General features: G+C 36.7%; 1 protein-coding gene across 1 annotated transcript; it reads right to left on the bottom strand.

Annotated features, from left to right (window-relative positions):
- Window positions 1-536: 536 nt before the first annotated feature.
- LOC127434388 (vesicular glutamate transporter 1-like) lies at window positions 537-19039 on the bottom strand. The gene is made up of 13 exons (XM_051687093.1): window positions 18956-19039; window positions 15008-15260; window positions 13685-13803; window positions 13442-13556; window positions 13212-13299; window positions 7367-7453; window positions 7069-7211; window positions 6471-6620; window positions 5258-5390; window positions 3038-3148; window positions 2826-2953; window positions 2541-2610; window positions 537-2180 (listed from the first exon to the last, which is right to left on the bottom strand). The coding sequence occupies exons 1-13, from the start codon at window positions 19015-19017 to the stop codon at window positions 1891-1893; spliced, it is 1749 nt and encodes a 582-aa protein (XP_051543053.1). The 5' UTR covers window positions 19018-19039; the 3' UTR covers window positions 537-1890.
- Window positions 19040-19319: the final 280 nt, after the last annotated feature.

The raw sequence follows: 19319 nt of genomic DNA, 5'->3' as shown, positions 1-19319 counted from the left end.
ATCCCCCCCCCCCGACAATACGAACCAACTGCCCCCAAGGCTTCCCCCCTCTGCCCGATGATACAAAGCGAGCACACCCCCAACCCCCCACCCCCTTCCTGCGAAACTAATAACATCACGGAGATGTATCTGTGCTATCTGGAGGACATTTCTGTCTTTACGCCCTCCAAAAATTGTCGCCATTCACTTCCGTTGTAAACAGGGGCGGAGCTAGGGGCCATCACACTCGCAGTTTTCCGTTTTGGTTATTTTTTGTCTTGGGCACAATTTAGTTAGTCTTTCTACACCAACAACCACCATAAATCCCCTCTCTGCCCGATGATACAAAGCGAGCACACCCCCAACCCCCAACACCCCACCCCCTTCCTGCGAAACGAATAACATCTCGGAGATGTGTCTGTGCTATCTGGAGGACATTTCTGTCTTTACACCCTCCAAAAAGTGTCCCCATTCACTTCCATTGTAATCAGGGGCAGAGCTAGGGGGTGGCCGTGGCCACCATGCCTTGGGCACAATTTGGGGCGGGGGGGGGGGGTCCAAAACATCCCCCCAACCCCCCTCCACCCTACCCCTAAAATGATATACTTGTCCATTGTGAATATTCAGTGCAGCTGTGAATGAAGCACCGCCCACACAGAGGTCACTGCCAAACCAAGCAACTTCCTATTGGTCAACCTGGTGATTTCGCCTGTCAAAGTTCACCAATCACGATCGCGCGGATTCCCAGAGATGACTGAATTTTCACTATGGAATTTCGCTGTGCGAAGTTAAATGTGACCACGCCTTAAGTGTATTACTGCAAACGTAATTTATGCTTTTTGAAGAAAGAAAAATCTCAGGGAATAGTCTAAATTATTTTCTGTGGTAATCAACAGTGTGCCACCACAGCTTAACTTATATTGAACCTGTAATATTCGTTTAAAAGAAAATAATAAACTATGCAAAAACGATATCGTTATAAATACATTAAAAAAATATCGATAAAGAGCATTAGCTATCGAAAAACAACTATTAAGTATCTCAAAGCTGCTATCAGCTCACCCAAATGGTTTTCATCTTATCCCTAAATTTTGACTGTATTTATCTAAATTAGATTCTCATTGCAAAGGGACCAATACTACACACACCTCACAGTATTGGCACATGAGATCAATGTTCTAAATTATTATTATTACTATTTTGGAAATACACTTCAGTTGTTCTGCGAAAGAGTATTTGAACATAATTTGATCTATTTCATGTGTGAATATGACATTTTACCCTCTTCACGATTGTCACAGTTTAGGCAGGATGGCAGTAATATTTTATAACAATAATAATGTTGAACCTTTGCTGATCAGATTAAATGGTAAAATACACTACCAGACAAAAGTTTGGACACACCTTTGATCTATAAAGGCTTGTGCTTCAGTGTTTGCAATTAGTTTTGTAGACAAATAAAAATTGTGCACATATGAATTTCTTTACAAAAAAAATACATTGAAATGGCAAATTGGTGACTTCTTCGAAGAAGCTCATATATAAGATTTTTTTTGGTCACTACTTCATGCTTTTAAAGACTTTTAATAAAATGTTGGTGTGTCCAGACTTTTAACTCATAGTGTAGATCAGTTAGTTTTAGGCATTTGTAACCTGGAAACCACACACATGCACACAAAACTGACACACACACTCACTCACTTTACACAAACACACAAGTCGTCCTTTGCTGAATCTATTGCTGTGATATCACTAGAAAGGTGTTATGTTGATTACAAGTTTTTTCATAGTTTGTGTTAAAACCTTCCCTTGTCCCAGTCCATTTTTGTAAGAGAGGAATATTCGGTCCTTTTATCCACTCCTCTCTTCTAGCTTTATCCTCTCTTATTCTTTGAGCTTAACATCATTCTATCATCCCATGTGCTCCTCTCCTCCATATAGGAAGCTATTCGTGCCGACAGGTTGGACGTATTCCTCCATTCTGTCCCAGTCTGAGGCCCAGCTTCCTCCAACTCCGCCCCCTACTGTCCCCGCCCCATTAGGGTCACCTGATTGGATAGTTGCTCCATAGCCACCGCCTCCTGAGCGGTAGAGCTCTTCCGTTTCATCCGCCAGCTCGTCTTCTCCCAATATGCCGCATTTCTCCTCGCTCATGTTCTCTGGCTCCGCCCACGGCTGCTTCTCTCCGGATGCAAAAAGACCTGAAATGCCATCAACAGTGACATCATCAGATAAATTCGACTGCTCCAACCAGAGGCGGAACTGTCATTTTAAAAAGGAACATTATTAACAGTTCTTTCATTTTGTTATAACCGGTTACCAATTGGAAAGGAGGCAGTGGAGAACCGGATCTGGAACGAAAAATACAGTTTCTGCTCTGAATGAACCGAAATGATAAACATTTTGTTTTTAGTCCCTGGTCTAACTCTAAAATCTGGTTGGATGAACCACGAAGCTGTACAAAAATTCACCTTCTGGGTGACCTAACCCTTTAATTCCACATATTGCACATGCACAAGAGATGGATGGAAGGAGATAAGAGGAAAGACAGAAATATTCACCATAGAAGATAACTCCACCATAATGAACGAGTGAAGCGATGAGAAACACATATTGCCACTCCTCACGTGTCTATAGAAACACAGAGGAGAAGGTATGTGTGTAGAGGTCATAGAGAGAATGATAAATGATAAAGTCAAGGAAATAAGGGATGGTTAGAATGAGTGAGATGTGAGCAGAGAGAGACTGCATGACACCAGCCCACAGCCAACACAACACCACTGAAACCAGCTGTCAAAGCTTATTCAGAAACGTATATTTAGCTAAGCAATTTACTGTTCTTGTACCTTGTTTCGGGTCATGGCACCAACGATCAGAGGGCAAACCATGCCAGAGAGTGTGCCAACGCCGTTGGAGATGCCCATTAGAATACTGGCATACCGTGGCGCGATATCCAAATGATTTACATTGAACCCTGAATGTTTCAACAGAGGGGAAGTTAGAGAAACGAACACTTTCAGATTTAGGCAAACACTGTTCCTTGGATATACGTCCTTACCTGAGATTGCAAAGCCACTAAATCCAACTGCAAGGACAAGAAATGAGATAGCAACACCTTTAGTGTGAGAGAAACCAACCACCAGAAGAAATGTGGCCTCCAACCCAAAACCTATACATACACAAACATACACACAGGACATTATAATCAAAAAACAAGCTTACTCTTTTAAAAAGTAGCTATTTACATTAAAGCTCTTTAAATACGTTTTTATATATATATATATATATATTTCACAATCGGATGATACTATTTAATTCTTTAATCAAAAGTTCTGAATGCCAAAATTGGGCCAATGTGTAAACGTTAAAATAAACACTGTTTCAAAAGTATAGACACATATGTGTGTTAACATGATTTTAGTGTAATAAAATCACTTACTAACCGCATCTGTGAAAAGTTACATCCAATTTTACAACTTAAATTTGGTTGTAAACCCTAAAATGACCGTAAATAAAAACGTTTTAAACAATGTTACAGCTCAAATAACACGAGTTCCAACAGAAGAATGAATGTAAGTGCTTTTATAAAATTATAAGCTTCACATTTCTGCCTTTAAAACCTCCAAAAATTGGCCCCATTGACTTCCATTGTAAGTGCTTCACTGAAACATCGATTGTTTGCTTTTTTTTTTAAGAAAAGGAGCATCAGCTCGAAAAACTATTTTAGTGGTAATCAACATTATGCAACAAACGCTGATGGTTGAGCTTAATTGTATTGAACCTGCCATTTTCTTTAAAGAGCACCTATTATGGTTTTTCAAATATTACCTTTCATGTAGCGTGTTATATAGCTGTTTGTGAATGTAAAAAAGTCTGCAGAGTTTCAAAAATCAAAGTGCACGACAAATGGAGTTATTGACTCCCAAAAGAAAGAACCGATTCTGAACACCTGAAACGAGTCGTTAGTAATTCCAGACTTACTTCCTGTACTAACCTATGTAATTTGGTAACAAAAAACCCACCTCTGGTCTTCATTGGCTGCTCGCGAACAGCTTTGACCCGCCCTCAAACACTACACTAAGCGGTAGACCAATCACAACAGACTGGGACATCTGACCAATCAGAGCAGAGTAGGCTCTCTGAAAGGAGGAGTTTTAAATGAATCCTTCTGAACGGATCATTGAACAAGTCGTTTTTGACACTGGGGAAAAAAGGTAATGCTGCAATTTAAATTATGAGCAAATTAAAGTGTTTTTTGACCTTGGATGCATGTAAATCTATTGTATGAGACATTTAAAACAAAATTAGGCACGTTTAAAAACCATAATAGGTGCTCTTTAAAATTAGCGTGAGGTTCCCTTATGAAAATCACCCATGGTTTTACTACAGTAACCATATTTTAACCATGGTATTTGTAGTAAAGCCATAGTAATTACCCCTAATTACTACAGTCATGATTACTACAAAATAAAAGTAAAATAATGGTTACTCTATGAATACGACATTATTACTGGAGCTAAATCACGGTTAATTGTAATCAAAAACCATGGTTTCCAGCCAAAAAAGCATGTTACCACAATATTACTATACTAAACCCATGGTTAATTTCCGTAAGGGTTAAACCAAAAAAAGGGTGACAACATTTAATTGAACATAAATGTGTACTTAATAAAGATGAGTAAACAAGAAAACCCCCTATTTTATATAACTGAATGGAAATTTAGTGATAAACTAAATGTTTCACTTCCAAAAAGAAGGCAATGTCCCTTTAAGGATGCGTCAGTGAATCATTTATGTGAACTAGTTCATTTACTTAAACCATCCAAAAGAACCGACTCACTAAAATGAATCTGAGTTCCCAACGTGAAATATAACGGAATGATTTATATTAACCAGTTCATTTATACGAACTGTCCCAAAGAACCGATTCACTTAAATGATTTGAATTTCCCAGCGCTACATGAGAGAGAGAGAGGACGGTTTAGGTGAGTGTGTTTGATTACTACATCTGCAATACAATGTGACAAATGTAGTGTTTTGTGATGCTACAGCTTGTTGTAAAATGTAACTCGTTACTGGAAAAGTGACATGCTGGAGTTACGGACATGCTACTGAAAAATGTAGTTAAGTTAGTAGCATTGCTACCTTTAGTTAAGCACTCCGCCAACACTAATAATGAACCTTTAAACAGTGTTGTAAAACTAAGCTTTGATCACCATAACAGAGCGAGTGTAATACAGTTCACAACAACTGCTAAATATCTTGACACAGACATTACCGCCACAGTTCATGAGTTTCCTGACGTTTGTGGTGGTCATGATGTTGTGACTTCTTAGATAGTCGGCCAGCTGCCCTCCAATCGGCACAACGATGGTCATCACCAGATGAGGAAGAGCTGAGATGATACCGACCTAGGAGGATTCCCGAGATGGAAGGAGAAAATAATGAAGCTAATTGGTGCTCCTACAGACAGATAATATATATCTTCCTGGAGGACAGTTTTACTGCTCAAAGGTTGGGAGACCTAATGGAGCTCCTAATTATGTTTATTTTAAAGAAATAGCTCATCCAATATGAACAACATGAGGGTGAGTAAATGTAGGCAGAATTTTCATTTTCTTGTCACCTTCGGGACATTTTTGTCTTTTTCATTTTTGAAATGCCAACGGCATAAATTTTGCCAAAGGTGTGTATTTTGGGGGGAATTTTGATATTTCAACCTCAGTTCCTATAATACATCTATAAAACACTGTGTACACAAAATAGTCACACTCAGGACCTTCAGGACAAAAATGTCCCATTGAAACCGATTAAAACTGCAATATTTGATCCCAGTGCCATTAAAGCATAAAATCATGAACTCTATGATATTATGCTTTCATTCTGGAGCCCTGGCTTCAAAATTTTAATTTTAATATTTTCCACCAGATGGCGCCATTTTTCTCATGTTTAGCCTATGGAGCAAATACATGCTTTTTCCCTATTTTCTGTTTGCTGTATTATAGAGCACTGCAGGACAACTGAATAAATAATGCAGCTAAAATTGTGTGTGTGTGTGTGTGTGTGTGTTGGTATGGATGTCACAGTGTGTTTTGTATGTGTGTATTGAGAAATGCGTGTGTTTGTGAGTGTGTGTGTGTGTGTGTGTGTGTGTGTGTGTGTGTGTGTGTGTGTGTGTAAAAAACAACAGTGGCATTATGTAAACAAACTGTCATTTAAAGGGTTAAAATCCTGAAAATTAATGAATATTTTGTAGTTATGATCAGGACTGATGTTGGTTAAAAAATTAATTAACTAATTGAAAGTGGAAAATAATATTAATATATAATATTATTATGGCAGTTTTTTTACACTGACATTTTTGTCCTCTATGGACTTCTGAGTAACTTTTTTTATTGACGCACAAGGGTTAAGCAAGATGTGTAAGAGAAACAATTGAGATATTAAAGTGATTTCTGATTTTTTTCAGGTACTGGCAAATGTTCTCTCACCTTGCTGATCTCAAATTTAAACACCTCTTCAAAATATGCAGGTTGACTGATGAGCAGCAGATAAAATGTCCAGCTCCTGCAGAAATTAGCCACGATAATGGCGTACACGGGCATCGATGTGAAAAACTTACGCCAGGGAGTGTTAAACTTCTGCAAAATGCATTAGGGCATAGTGTTAATATTGTTAACAAAAACTAAAATGAAAACTTAATGAAAATTTTTCGTTTACTGAAATAAACAGAACAGAATTTGGAAAAACTGAAACTAAACTCAAATAATTTTTTATGACTACAAAATTAACTAGAATAAAATAAAAATGACCATAAATATATTGCAGTTTTTGATAAAAAGTGACACCTTCACAACATACATAGCTACAACACTACACAGTCCTGAATAATTAAATGCCATTAAACATATTAAAATGACATCAGCCAAAAAATAGTCAAACAAAAAAAATATATATATATACTGAAACCTTAAAACTAATCCAAAAATAAAAATAAAAGATAAACTAATATTCATAAAATGAAAGGACAAATTCACAAACCCCATTAGAGGAAGAAAGTCAGCAGAAAATGGAAATGTGTTTTTGTACCGTTAAAGGGTTCATAAGTCCAGCCGATTCCCCGATGGCATCTTCAATGTATTTCCTTTCCTCTGGTGTGATGGTGGGGTGAGCCGCTGGACTCTCATATGACACCAGAATCCAGAACATGTACCAGCAGACCCCAAAACTACCTACAACCAGAGAGGAAAACATAAATAAAGTGCAGAAGAAATGGTTAAGATAAAAAAAATTAAAAATAAACACATTATTAAGAAACATCACAAACACTGATTGATAAGATGAATCAAGGAATCAAGAATCTGCTATGTGTGCGTGTCTCTCTCACCATATACATAAAAGACTGAGGACCAGCCTGAATACTGCACTAGAACTCCAGCTAATGGCATGGCGATCACAGCACCTGCATAAGAACCTGAGAAAAACAATCAAAATATATATAAGAGTGTCTTATATGTGTGCAGTATATAAGGGCCTTAACACATATTCACTTTTCTGAGGAAATGCAGAATTTGTCTTTGTTTCTGCACTTTCTGTTCAGACCTGTTATGCTGTGACATTTCCCTCTCAAAAAAACTAAAAAAAAATGTTTCTGACACATTTAATGGGGTGATGTCTTATTTATTTTGGTTACATGGTTCCAACAGAGTTACATATAAGTGTCTCTTACAGTCTTTATCAACATTCCATTATGTTCACACTTATTTTGGCCCAAAGCAAGAAATAGTTCAACTCCATTATGGGAAAAAAACATAGTAATCAATTTTTACTGCAAAAATATTGTTCTTGGCATAAAGCAGAAGTTAAATTAGGGTAAATAATGGTGGGGTGGAATGATATTTGTTAGGAAGTTTTGCACTGATCTTCAACCCTGTATACGTTCAACCCCGAAACATTTTGAATGTAACAGTGACACAATTTTCACCCTGTAATGCTCAACCCCAAAAACATTTAGAATTTCACAGTAAGTGACATTATCTGCAACACTGTAATGCACTGATCTTCAACCCTGTCATGGTGAACCCTGAAAATGTTTTGAATGTCACAGTTAGCAGCATGATCTTCAACCCTGTAACATTCAACTATGAAAACACCTTGAATGTCACAGTTAGTGACATGATCTTCAACCCCGTAACATTCAACTATGAAAACACCTTGAATGTTACAGTTAGCTAACATGATCTTCAACCCTGTAACATTCAACTATGAAAACACCCTGAATGTAACAATTAGTGACATGATCTTCAGCCCTGTAACACACTGATCATCAACCTGTCACGTTCAATCTCGAAAACACTTTGAATGTCATACTAAGTTACATGATATTTAACCCTGTAATGCACTGATATTGAACTCTGTCACGTTCAACCCTGAAAAGTTTTGAATGTCACAGTGACACAATTTTCACCCTGTAATGTAACCCCAAAAACATTTTGAATTTCACAGTAAGTGACATGATCTTCAACACTATAATGCACTGATCTTCAACCCTGTCATGGTCAACCCTGAAAATGTTTTGAATATCACAGTTAACAGCATGATCTTCAGCCCTGTAACATTCAACTATGAAAACACCTTGAATGTCACAGTTAGTGACATGATCTTCAACCTTGTAACATTCAAATATGAAAACACCTTGAATGTCACATTTAGCAGAATGATCTTCAACCTTGTAACATTCAACTATGAAAACACCTTGAATGTCACAGTTAGCAGTATGATCTTCAACCCTGTAACATTAAACTATGAAAACACCTTGAATGTCACATTTAGCAGCATGATCTTCAACTCTGTAACATTTAACTATGAAAACACCTTGAATGCCACAGTTAGCGACATGATCTTCAACTCTGTAACATTTAACTATGAAACACCTTGATTGTCACATTTAGCAGCATGATCTTCAACCCTGTAACATTCAACTATGAAACACCTTGAATGTCACATTTAGCAGCATGATCTTCAACCCTGTAACATTCAACTATGAAAACACCTTGATTGTCACATTTAGCAGCATGATCTTCAACCCTGTAACATTCAACTATGAAAACACCTTGATTGTCACAGTTAGCAGCATGATCTTCAACCCTGTAACATTCAACAATGAAAATACCTTGAATGTCACATTTAGCAGCATGATCTTCAACCTTGTAACATTCAACAATGAAAACACCTTGAATGTCACATTTAGCAGCATGATCTTCAACCCTGTAACATTCAACTATGAAAACACCTTGAATGTCACAGTTAGCAGCATGATCTTCAACCCTGTAACATTCAACTATGAAAACACCTTGATTATCACAGTTAGCAGCATGATCTTCAACCCTGTAACATTCAACTATGAAAACACCTTGAATGTCACATTTAGCAGCATGATCTTCAACCCTGTAACATTCAACTATGAAAACACCTTGAATGTCACATTTAGCAGCATGATCTTCAGCCCTGTAACATTCAACTATGAAAACACCTTGAATGTCACAGTTAGTGACATGATCTTCAACCTTGTAACATTCAAATATGAAAACACCTTGAATGTCACATTTAGCAGAATGATCTTCAACCTTGTAACATTCAACTATGAAAACACCTTGAATGTCACGGTTAGCAGAATGATCTTCAACCCTGTAACATTAAACTATGAAAACACCTTGAATGTCACAGTTAGCAGAATGATCTTCAACCCTGTAACATTAAACTATGAAAACACCTTGAATGTCACATTTAGCAGCATGATCTTCAACTCTGTAACATTTAACTATGAAAACACCTTGAATGCCACAGTTAGCGACATGATCTTCAACGCTGTAACATTTAACTATGAAACACCTTGATTGTCACATTTAGCAGCATGATCTTCAACCCTGTAACATTCAACTATGAAAACACCTTGAATGTCACATTTAGCAGCATGATCTTCAACCCTGTAACATTCAACTATGAAAACACCTTGATTGTCACATTTAGCAGCATGATCTTCAACCCTGTAACATTCAACTATGAAAACACCTTGATTGTCACAGTTAGCAGCATGGTCTTCAACCCTGTAACATTCAACAATGAAAATACCTTGAATGTCACATTTAGCAGCATGATCTTCAACCTTGTAACATTCAACAATGAAAACACCTTGAATGTCACATTTAGCAGCATGATCTTCAACCCTGTAACATTCAACTATGAAAACACCTTGAATGTCACAGTTAGCAGCATGATCTTCAACCCTGTAACATTCAACTATGAAAACACCTTGATTATCACAGTTAGCAGCATGATCTTCAACCCTGTAACATTCAACTATGAAAAAACCTTGAATGTCACATTTAGCAGCATGATCTTCAACCCTGTAACATTCAACTATGAAAACACCTTGAATGTCACATTTAGCAGCATGATCTTCAACCCTGTAACATTCAACTATGAAAACACTTGATTGTCACAGTTAGCAGCATGATCTTCAACCTTGTAACATTCAACTATGAAAACACCTTGAATGTCACATTTAGCAGCATGATCTTCAACCCTGTAACATTCAACTATGAAAACACCTTGAATGTCACATTTAGCAGCATGATCTTCAACCCTGTAACATTCAACTATGAAAACACCTTGATTGTCACATTTAGCAGCATGATCTTCAACCCTGTTACATTCAACTATGAAAACACCTTGATTGTCACATTTAGCAACATGATCTTCAACCTTGTAACATTCAACTATGAAAACACCTTGAATGTCACAGTTAGCAGAATGATCTTCAACCCTGTAACATTCAACAATGAAAACACCTTGAATGTCACATTTAGCAGCATGATCTTCAACCCTGTAACATTCAACTATGAAAACACCCTGAATGTCACAGTTAGCGACATGATCTTCAACCCTGTAACATTCAACTATGAAACACCTTGATTGTCACATTTAGCAGCATGATCTTCAACCCTGTAACATTCAACTATGAAAACACCTTGAATGTCACATTTAGCAGCATGATCTTCAACCCTGTAACATTCAACTATGAAAACACCTTGAATGTCACATTTAGCAGCATGATCTTCAACCCTGTAACATTCAACTATGAAAACATCTTGATTGTCACAGTTAGCAGCATGATCTTCAACCCTGTAACATTCAACTATGAAAACACCTTGAATGTCACAGTTAGCAGCATGATCTTCAACCCTGTAACATTCAACTATGAAAACACTTGATTGTCACAGTTAGCAGCATGATCTTCAACCCTGTAACATTCAACTATGAAAACACCTTGAATGTCACATTTAGCAGCATGATCTTCAACCCTGTAACATTCAACTATGAAAACACCTTGAATGTCACATTTAGCAGCATGATCTTCAACCCTGTTACATTCAACTATGAAAACACCTTGATTGTCACATTTAGCAACATGATCTTCAACCTTGTAACATTCAACTATGAAAACACCTTGAATGTCACAGTTAGCAGAATGATCTTCAACCCTGTAACATTCAACTATGAAAACACCTTGAATGTCACATTTAGCAGCATGATCTTCAACTCTGTAACATTCAACTATGAAAACACCTTGAATGTCACAGTTACTGACATGATCTTCAACCCTGTAACATTCAACTATGAAAACACCTTGATTGTCACATTTAGCAGCATGATCTTCAACCCTGTAACATTCAACTATGAAAACACCTTGAATGTCACATTTAGCAGTATGATCTTCAACCCTGTAACATTCAACTATGAAAACATCTTGATTGTCACAGTTAGTAACATGATCTTCAACCCTGTAACATTCAACTATGAAAACACCTTGAATGTCACAGTTAGCAGCATGATCTTCAACCCTGTAACATTCAACAATGAAAACACCTTGAATGTCACATTTAGCAGCATGATCTTCAACCCTGTAACATTCAACTATGAAAACACCTTGATGATCTTCAACCCTGTAACATTCAACAATGAAAACACCTTGAATGTCACATTTAGCAGCATGATCTTCAACCCTGTAACATTCAACTATGAAAACACCTTGATGTCACATTAGCAGCATGATCTTCAACCCTGTAACATTCAACAATGAAAACACCTTGAATGTCACATTTAGCAGCATGATCTTCAACCCTGTTACATTCAACTATGAAAACACCTTGATTGTCACATTTAGCAACATGATCTTCAACCTTGTAACATTCAACTATGAAAACACCTTGAACGTCACAGTTAGCAGAATGATCTTCAACCCTGTAACATTCAACTATGAAAACACCTTGAACGTCACAGTTAGCAGCATGATCTTCAACTCTCTAACATTCAACTATGAAAACACTTTGAATGTCACAGTTAGTGACATGATCTTCAACCCTGTAACATTCAACTATGAAAACACCTCGAATGTCACAGTTAGTGACATAATATTTAACCCTGTAAAGCACTGATCTCTGAACTCTGTCACGTTCAACCCTGAAAACATTTGTCACAGTAATTGGCATAATCAACTATGTAACATTCAACCACAACAACATTTTGAATGTCAAAGAAAGAGATCTTCCACCCTGTAATGCACTGATGTTCAACCCTGTCACGTTCAACCCCCAAAATATTTTGAATGTAACAGGATTGATACAAAACAAAAAAAGAGAAATTTCATAGGTTACTGGTTTCTTTTTTTTTTCAATTATATTGTGAATTATAACAAGGCAAACTGAAAGTGTGTCACCGAAACTGAGTGACACTACCAGAATTTACTCCATTATGTATTTAGATTATACTGTATAAAGTCTATAAATTCCACATTTACAGTGACAGGGTTGAACTAATATAGTTCTTTAGGATCAGTGGCACTAAATAGCTACTGTACAATCCTGTTTGTTTAAAAAATTACAATTAGGGGTAATAATTTAATAATTAGCCATAGAAAAACTCATTATTTGTTTACCACTAATCTCTATTTATGGTGTTCCCCCAATGTACTGTATATGGTGGGCAAATATGATTTCTTAAAATTCATGCTGTAATTAAATAATAATAATAATAATAATAATAATACAGTAATTAAAATGTATATATTTTTTCCTACAACCAACCAAAAAACAAACAGCAGTTATTATAATCAAAGTTAACTGATAATTTACCACAAATATCAAACTGCTGAGCAAAAATAATCATCTCACCACAGAACGCTGTTGTGGCCAGTCTGCTTCTTTCTAGGGGCGGGGCCCATTTTGCCCAGATCCCATGACATGCTGGATAAGACACACCCTGAGTTGGAAGAACAGCAGATGTTACTAATGTAATAAAAGTGTCTTAAGCTACAATACATAATGTAATGGTCATTCCTTTATCTTTTAAAGTGGATAATTGAGCAGTTATTCAGTAGTGCAATAATACTGCATGTTTTTACCTCAACCAGGCCCTGTAGTATCCGCACCATTATCACACAGCCAAAGTGTACTCGTGCTGCTGTGGGAATAATCATATTTAGGACAGACGTGGCTACGACTGCAAAACCAAATACCCTAAAACAGAGAAAGAGACAGACAAAGTCAGACAGAGACAATGTTAGGAAAAAAAATATTTACAAAGTTCTTTATTCTTCTTTATGCATACAGTCTCATTAGCTCGGTTTAGAGTTTGCATGACTGACCTGTTGGCAGCAAATTTCTGGCAGATGAAACCTCCGGGAATTTGAGTGACAATGTAACCCCAAAAAAATGATCCATGAATCATTCCGACAGTCTCTGGGTCCCATGTAAACTGAGCTTTCTGAAACACAGAGACATTAAGTGTAATTTTACTTTCAAATTCAGAACAAAAACAGATAAATCAAATGGAAAAACATCCTTGAATTACACACGTTTTCAAGTCTTGTTTCAATATGATAAAGTGTCGCCAAGATACAGCCTCATCTACTTTGTTGTGTTAACACTAATCTCTTGGTATATCAAAAATCTTTTAATGGGATATTAATTATAATGTTTGACTGAGATTATAAAAATGATGTAGTAAGTTGATTTTTGTGTCCATGTTTGTTATATACATTTTAAAGGTAAATGTATATAAAGTAAAAGGTATTAAAATACTTTCCTTGCTCCTTAATAATTAATTTCAATAATTTAAGTTAAAACTATATATATATATATATATATATATATATATATATATATATATATATATATATTTAACATGAACAAAATAAATAAAAACTGTTGGAGTTTGAAGTTCAAAATTCAAGATGGCTGAAATCTTATTTGGGTGTAAATTTAAACTATGAACTCTTCATGGTCAAAGTCCATCTTAAGGCAAGTCAGTTCACTCAGCAGCCAACTTTGCAGCTATTTTTCTATGTAAACAAGCGGCATGAAAGTGCAGCTGCTATCTACTTAAATCTCCAAAACAAGCAGTAAAATCTGAAAACATTGTTATCATAAAATGTGCTTCTTTACCTAAGATCACGCTTAAAAACACTATTTTCCTGGCTTGTCTAGATAATGTTCATGTGCGTTCTCGAGTTGATTAAAATGGCGATGTCTGTATCTAAAAGGTGATTGGCTCTTTTACCTGTAAGGCGAGACTTCCTTTTCCACATCCACTGGCCGTTCCAAATTCTCCAATTAATTTTAATACCAGTAACTTGCTCTGCTAAACTGTCTCTGGCATGATCCAGTCATGACGTTCTAAACTAAAACAAATGTGAAACTTTGAACTGTTGGTGGCGCTAGAGGGTTTGAGATAGCGACACAAAATTTGGGATGGGAGAAATTGAGGCTTTGCCCATTTAGTGTGCCAAATTTCATGACTTTTTACCATGCGGTCCTAAGAGCTAGAGCAGTCCAACTGTTTACCAAACAGTTCTTGGACCCTAAATATACTCTCACATAAACAGCCGTAGTGAAAGCAGTTATATAGTTGACAATCATATAGTTTTGAATGTATAAGAGCATTTACACGCACACTAAATCAAACTTACCACAACATATGGCTTGCCTTCTCTGTAGATGGTGTGGTTGTTCACCATACTGACGATGGCCACACCCAGGTTACAGCGGATACCGAATGAGATGCAAAATCCAAGTCCTGACAAAATAGCGATGATGTACCGTCGTGGCAAACCAAAACACGTGCAGTCCACCACAGGAAGTTCTTTCTCTTCCTGTAGCTCTGGACGACCCTCTGCAGATAACTCGATCGTCTCACCATTTTCTTGCCGCTTTTCTAGAACCCTGGGAAACAAAAAGAGACGAATTAAGCGAATCTTTAAGTACACTGGTAATTCAAACGTAATAGTACATAATTTAAAAGTCTTCCAAAGTTTAGAACTTGCTTATAGAAAAGACAAATCACATATGAGATCTCTGTAGTATCCCATTTGTTTCTTTAGACAGCAATGATCATGAATGCAGAGCAAATGGAGAATTTGGAGGCTTCTCAAATGTTTCTCCCAAGAACAGCACCCCAGTAATGTGTCTCCGCTAGATAATCAATGAGATCTCAATAATGTCTCAAACTGTGCTCAGATGTGCCAAGTTTCCAAAGTCTCAAAAGTCAGAGGTCTCAATATGAATAGTAATACAGTAATACAATGTCATGTCAAAATCTGTCTTTTTTTTATTCAAAAACACAATTCACACAAAACAATTTTGTCCAGCAAATCAAAGTCATGAGGTGTAACCAACATGTAAGTTGCCATTCTGTTGTAATGTGAGAAGTCAACCATGAAACAGAAAGGACACCTTTAGATGTGAAGTCTTTCATTTTTATGAAAAACTACATTTTATTCAGGTCAAATGGTATAACCTTAAGAAAGCTTCTTGATATTCGTGACACAAAAATAATATTTTTAAACTTAAGAAATGTGGTTGAAGTTGAACACCTTGTTTTCAAGGAGCGAGGAAAGTATTTTAATACCTTTTACTGGATGGTTATACTACTTGACACTTTTAAGTCGTTCCATTATTTTTTTTGCAGAAAATGCTAGAAATGTTTCTAAAAAAATGTATGAAACCAATATGGTCACAACGATGACAAACTAAGAACTTAGAATAAAAGAATTCTCAAATTTTAACATCTCAGACAACCTTATTTGTCAATGAACCCTACATGTCAACAATTGTTTCATGTGTCTCTATTTTAATTTCTACTACAGAATTTTTGAAAAAACATTAGAGATGAAGTTGATACTTACATGAAAGATAATCTGAGCCTGTCATTAAGTCTCCTGAGCTATGAAAGAGCAACCTCTGAGCAATAAAAATGTCCCATTTGCAAGCTATCAAGTTTAATTCACATTTCACAAAAACACACATTATTTATACAATAGTATGCCATTTTAGCATATAATGGGCATTTCTACAGTGACATCTCTTATCTTAAGCCTTTAAGCAGATGTTGGGTTTTCACCAGTACTCATGACATAAAAATGAGGTGTGGAACTGAATCTGTTCCCAGGTCACATTTATATTAAACAAATGTCATGTCTAATCCAGATTAAACACACAACAACTTGAGACGATCCGTTTCCTTTGACTCTCATTGAATGAACTCACCGCAACAATCACAGAATGGCATTAAACATTAACCTTGGAATAAGAAAAACATCCTAAAGAAATCTGTAAACAATAAAAGAAATGTGAGAGGTGCTTGATCATGCAGGACTCGCCACCACAATGCCAAAGTGTGGCTGTGCGGTTGCTAAGGTCCTCTGAGAGTCTTTATTAGCATGGTACTACGCAGCTGCAAGGGTGTTTTGGGTAGTTGTTTATTTGCCCATGTTTTAGAGACCATTATCATGTCTCTATGAGTCTCTACAGTATTCTGGTCTCTAGATATGGTTCGGCAACCTCTTTCGATGTACGTCAGTGGAATTGTTCACCATTTTAATTGTCCAGGAAGAGAACATTTAGTCAAATCACTTATCTGAGTAATATCTGAGCAGTGGAAAACTACAGCATACTTCAGCAGTAAATCTATGCAACACTCTCTTTTAAGTATAGACGGCACGCCATGCTCTAACCGTCCGTTTACTGTACTGCTGCAGCTGTACTTCAACACTGATTAAATAATAATGTTCCTCTGAGCCTGAATTATTGATCATACCTTCTATTTTTGTCTTTTTCTACCCATCTTCCCCTCCCCGTCTCTCTTCATCCATCCATTCTTCTCCTCTGCAAAATCACCTTATCGTTCACTGCGTGTAGAAAGGCCTCATCCGAGAGATGTTTATGAACCATTTTTGCCTGAGAACTTGTTAGTATATACTTAAAGATAGTGGATATACAGTGGTATAGTATTATATACCTTTATCATTGCATTGTCCGTAAAATTTAAATCGAGCAAACCAAAACATATGCAAAGAGTTTAATCATTTCTGTGACTGGGTTGAAATAATGTAGCACAGATAGTAATTTGAGGGAAACGTCATATATAAATATCATAAACGGGTTATTCATTGAAATTTACAAGTTTACACATTTCTGCATTTCTATGCTGCTTTCTGTACAGCCTTTTGTGGACCGACACTGCTGTGCAATTCTTTTACTTAATTTTATTGTATTTATTTAAAATGATTTTAGTTAATTCTTTTAGTCAACTACAAACAAATCACTTAGTCCATTTTGAGACCCAAGTTAACCAGTTCATTGAAAAGAATTGGCTCAGAACAATGAATCATTTCTTGACGAAACATTTTCATAGAGAATCAGACTATTATTTGTTTCTTAACTTCGAAATAACAAGGTATGGCATGATTTTTTTAAATGTAGTGGAGTAAAAAGTGAGATATTGTGCTTTGGAATGTAATAGACTAAAAGTTTCCCAAAATGAATACATTCTGTTATTACACGGTGCTCTGATATACTTGATTCTGATTGGTCAATGGCGCCATCTAGCGGTCTGACGTCTCTCAGTAGCAACCGCACATCCAGGGATTAAGACATAACAGACTGGTCATCAGGGTTCCGCAAGCCATCGTTCCTGCTTCTGCGATCTCCAAAAGTAAGCTAATAAAATAAATTCAACTCAAATCAATGTTTCATAACCATGTATTGAGTCTTGGTGAGCAGACAGACAGTCATTAATTACAAAAATAAATCCCAACAGAATTCGAGGTCCTGAACACCCTGTCTGGGTTTATTCTACAATAAACACCGGCTGACTGCACATTATCTTTTACATAAAGTACAGATACTTAAAAAATCTTATAGGCCTGTATACTGTATATATTCAGCCATATGACAAAAACTTGTCAGGGTGTATATTTTAATTATTATAATTGCCATTAGTTAAATTATCGGTAATAAAAAAATTAATTAAAATTAAAATAAAAATAAAAAAAACCCTGGCAAGTGTATTTTAAATGGTAAATTCTGAGGATGAAAAAAAAAAGCCATGATGCAGAAAGGAAGTGGTCACCTGACAGGTGAAATGTGACGACACGAACTGGACAAGAGTCGCTATTAATAGAGTCCAGTCGAGTTAATCTGCTCATCCCGTACACACACACACACACACACACACACGCACTACAAACAACTACACAAGGATATCCTCAACTTTTGACGACAGAGACAATGAAACAAACCACAAAACACTTAAAGAGTGAAAAAGAGTGATTTCTCCTCCAATCTCTCTATATATTATGCTAACCTGCGTTAATCCCACCGCTCTCTATCTACACACATTCATACTATAGATTATGATCTTTAGATTATTTGTGGTGATCGACACCAACTGTAAATGTTCATGTTCTCTTTATCACGATACAACTTTGAGCTCTATTTAAATTCTTTAACTATGCAGGGGTGAGATTACAGTCACTCGCGCTGATAATAAGTAATAATATCTAAATAATAAGAATATATCAACCAGCTCCGGCAATTGTGAAGAGTTTAATAAAGTTCGATAACGTTTTGGATCTTACCGGTGTATCCTACCGAGCGTCTTCGCCGCCGCTGCTTTAAATCGCTCGGGTCGCACCTCCATCCTCCTGAACTCCACACCGGGACCGGCCCTGACACTGCGCGCTCCCGCTCTCCTGCGCGGGCACGAGGCGCCACCCCACCACCCGCACTGATTCTGTCTCACTCACTCGCTCTCGCACACATACGACGCGAACTCTTAAGTAGCGTGACAGAAACTCAGCAATTTTCACAATTGTGTAGCAATTAGCGCTGGGAAATCAAATTCATTTAAGTGAATCAGTTCTTTCGGACAGTGAATTAAATTAATTGCTAAACAGGCTTAACCCTTGTGCGACCTTAGGGGCATTTTTGTCTTTTTCATTT

This window comes from Myxocyprinus asiaticus, chromosome 44 (genome assembly GCF_019703515.2).
Source record: "Myxocyprinus asiaticus isolate MX2 ecotype Aquarium Trade chromosome 44, UBuf_Myxa_2, whole genome shotgun sequence".
Classification (NCBI taxonomy): domain Eukaryota; kingdom Metazoa; phylum Chordata; class Actinopteri; order Cypriniformes; family Catostomidae; genus Myxocyprinus; species Myxocyprinus asiaticus.
The sequence above is the reverse complement of the archived record's forward strand: the minus strand, read 5'-3'. Positions and strand labels throughout refer to the sequence as shown.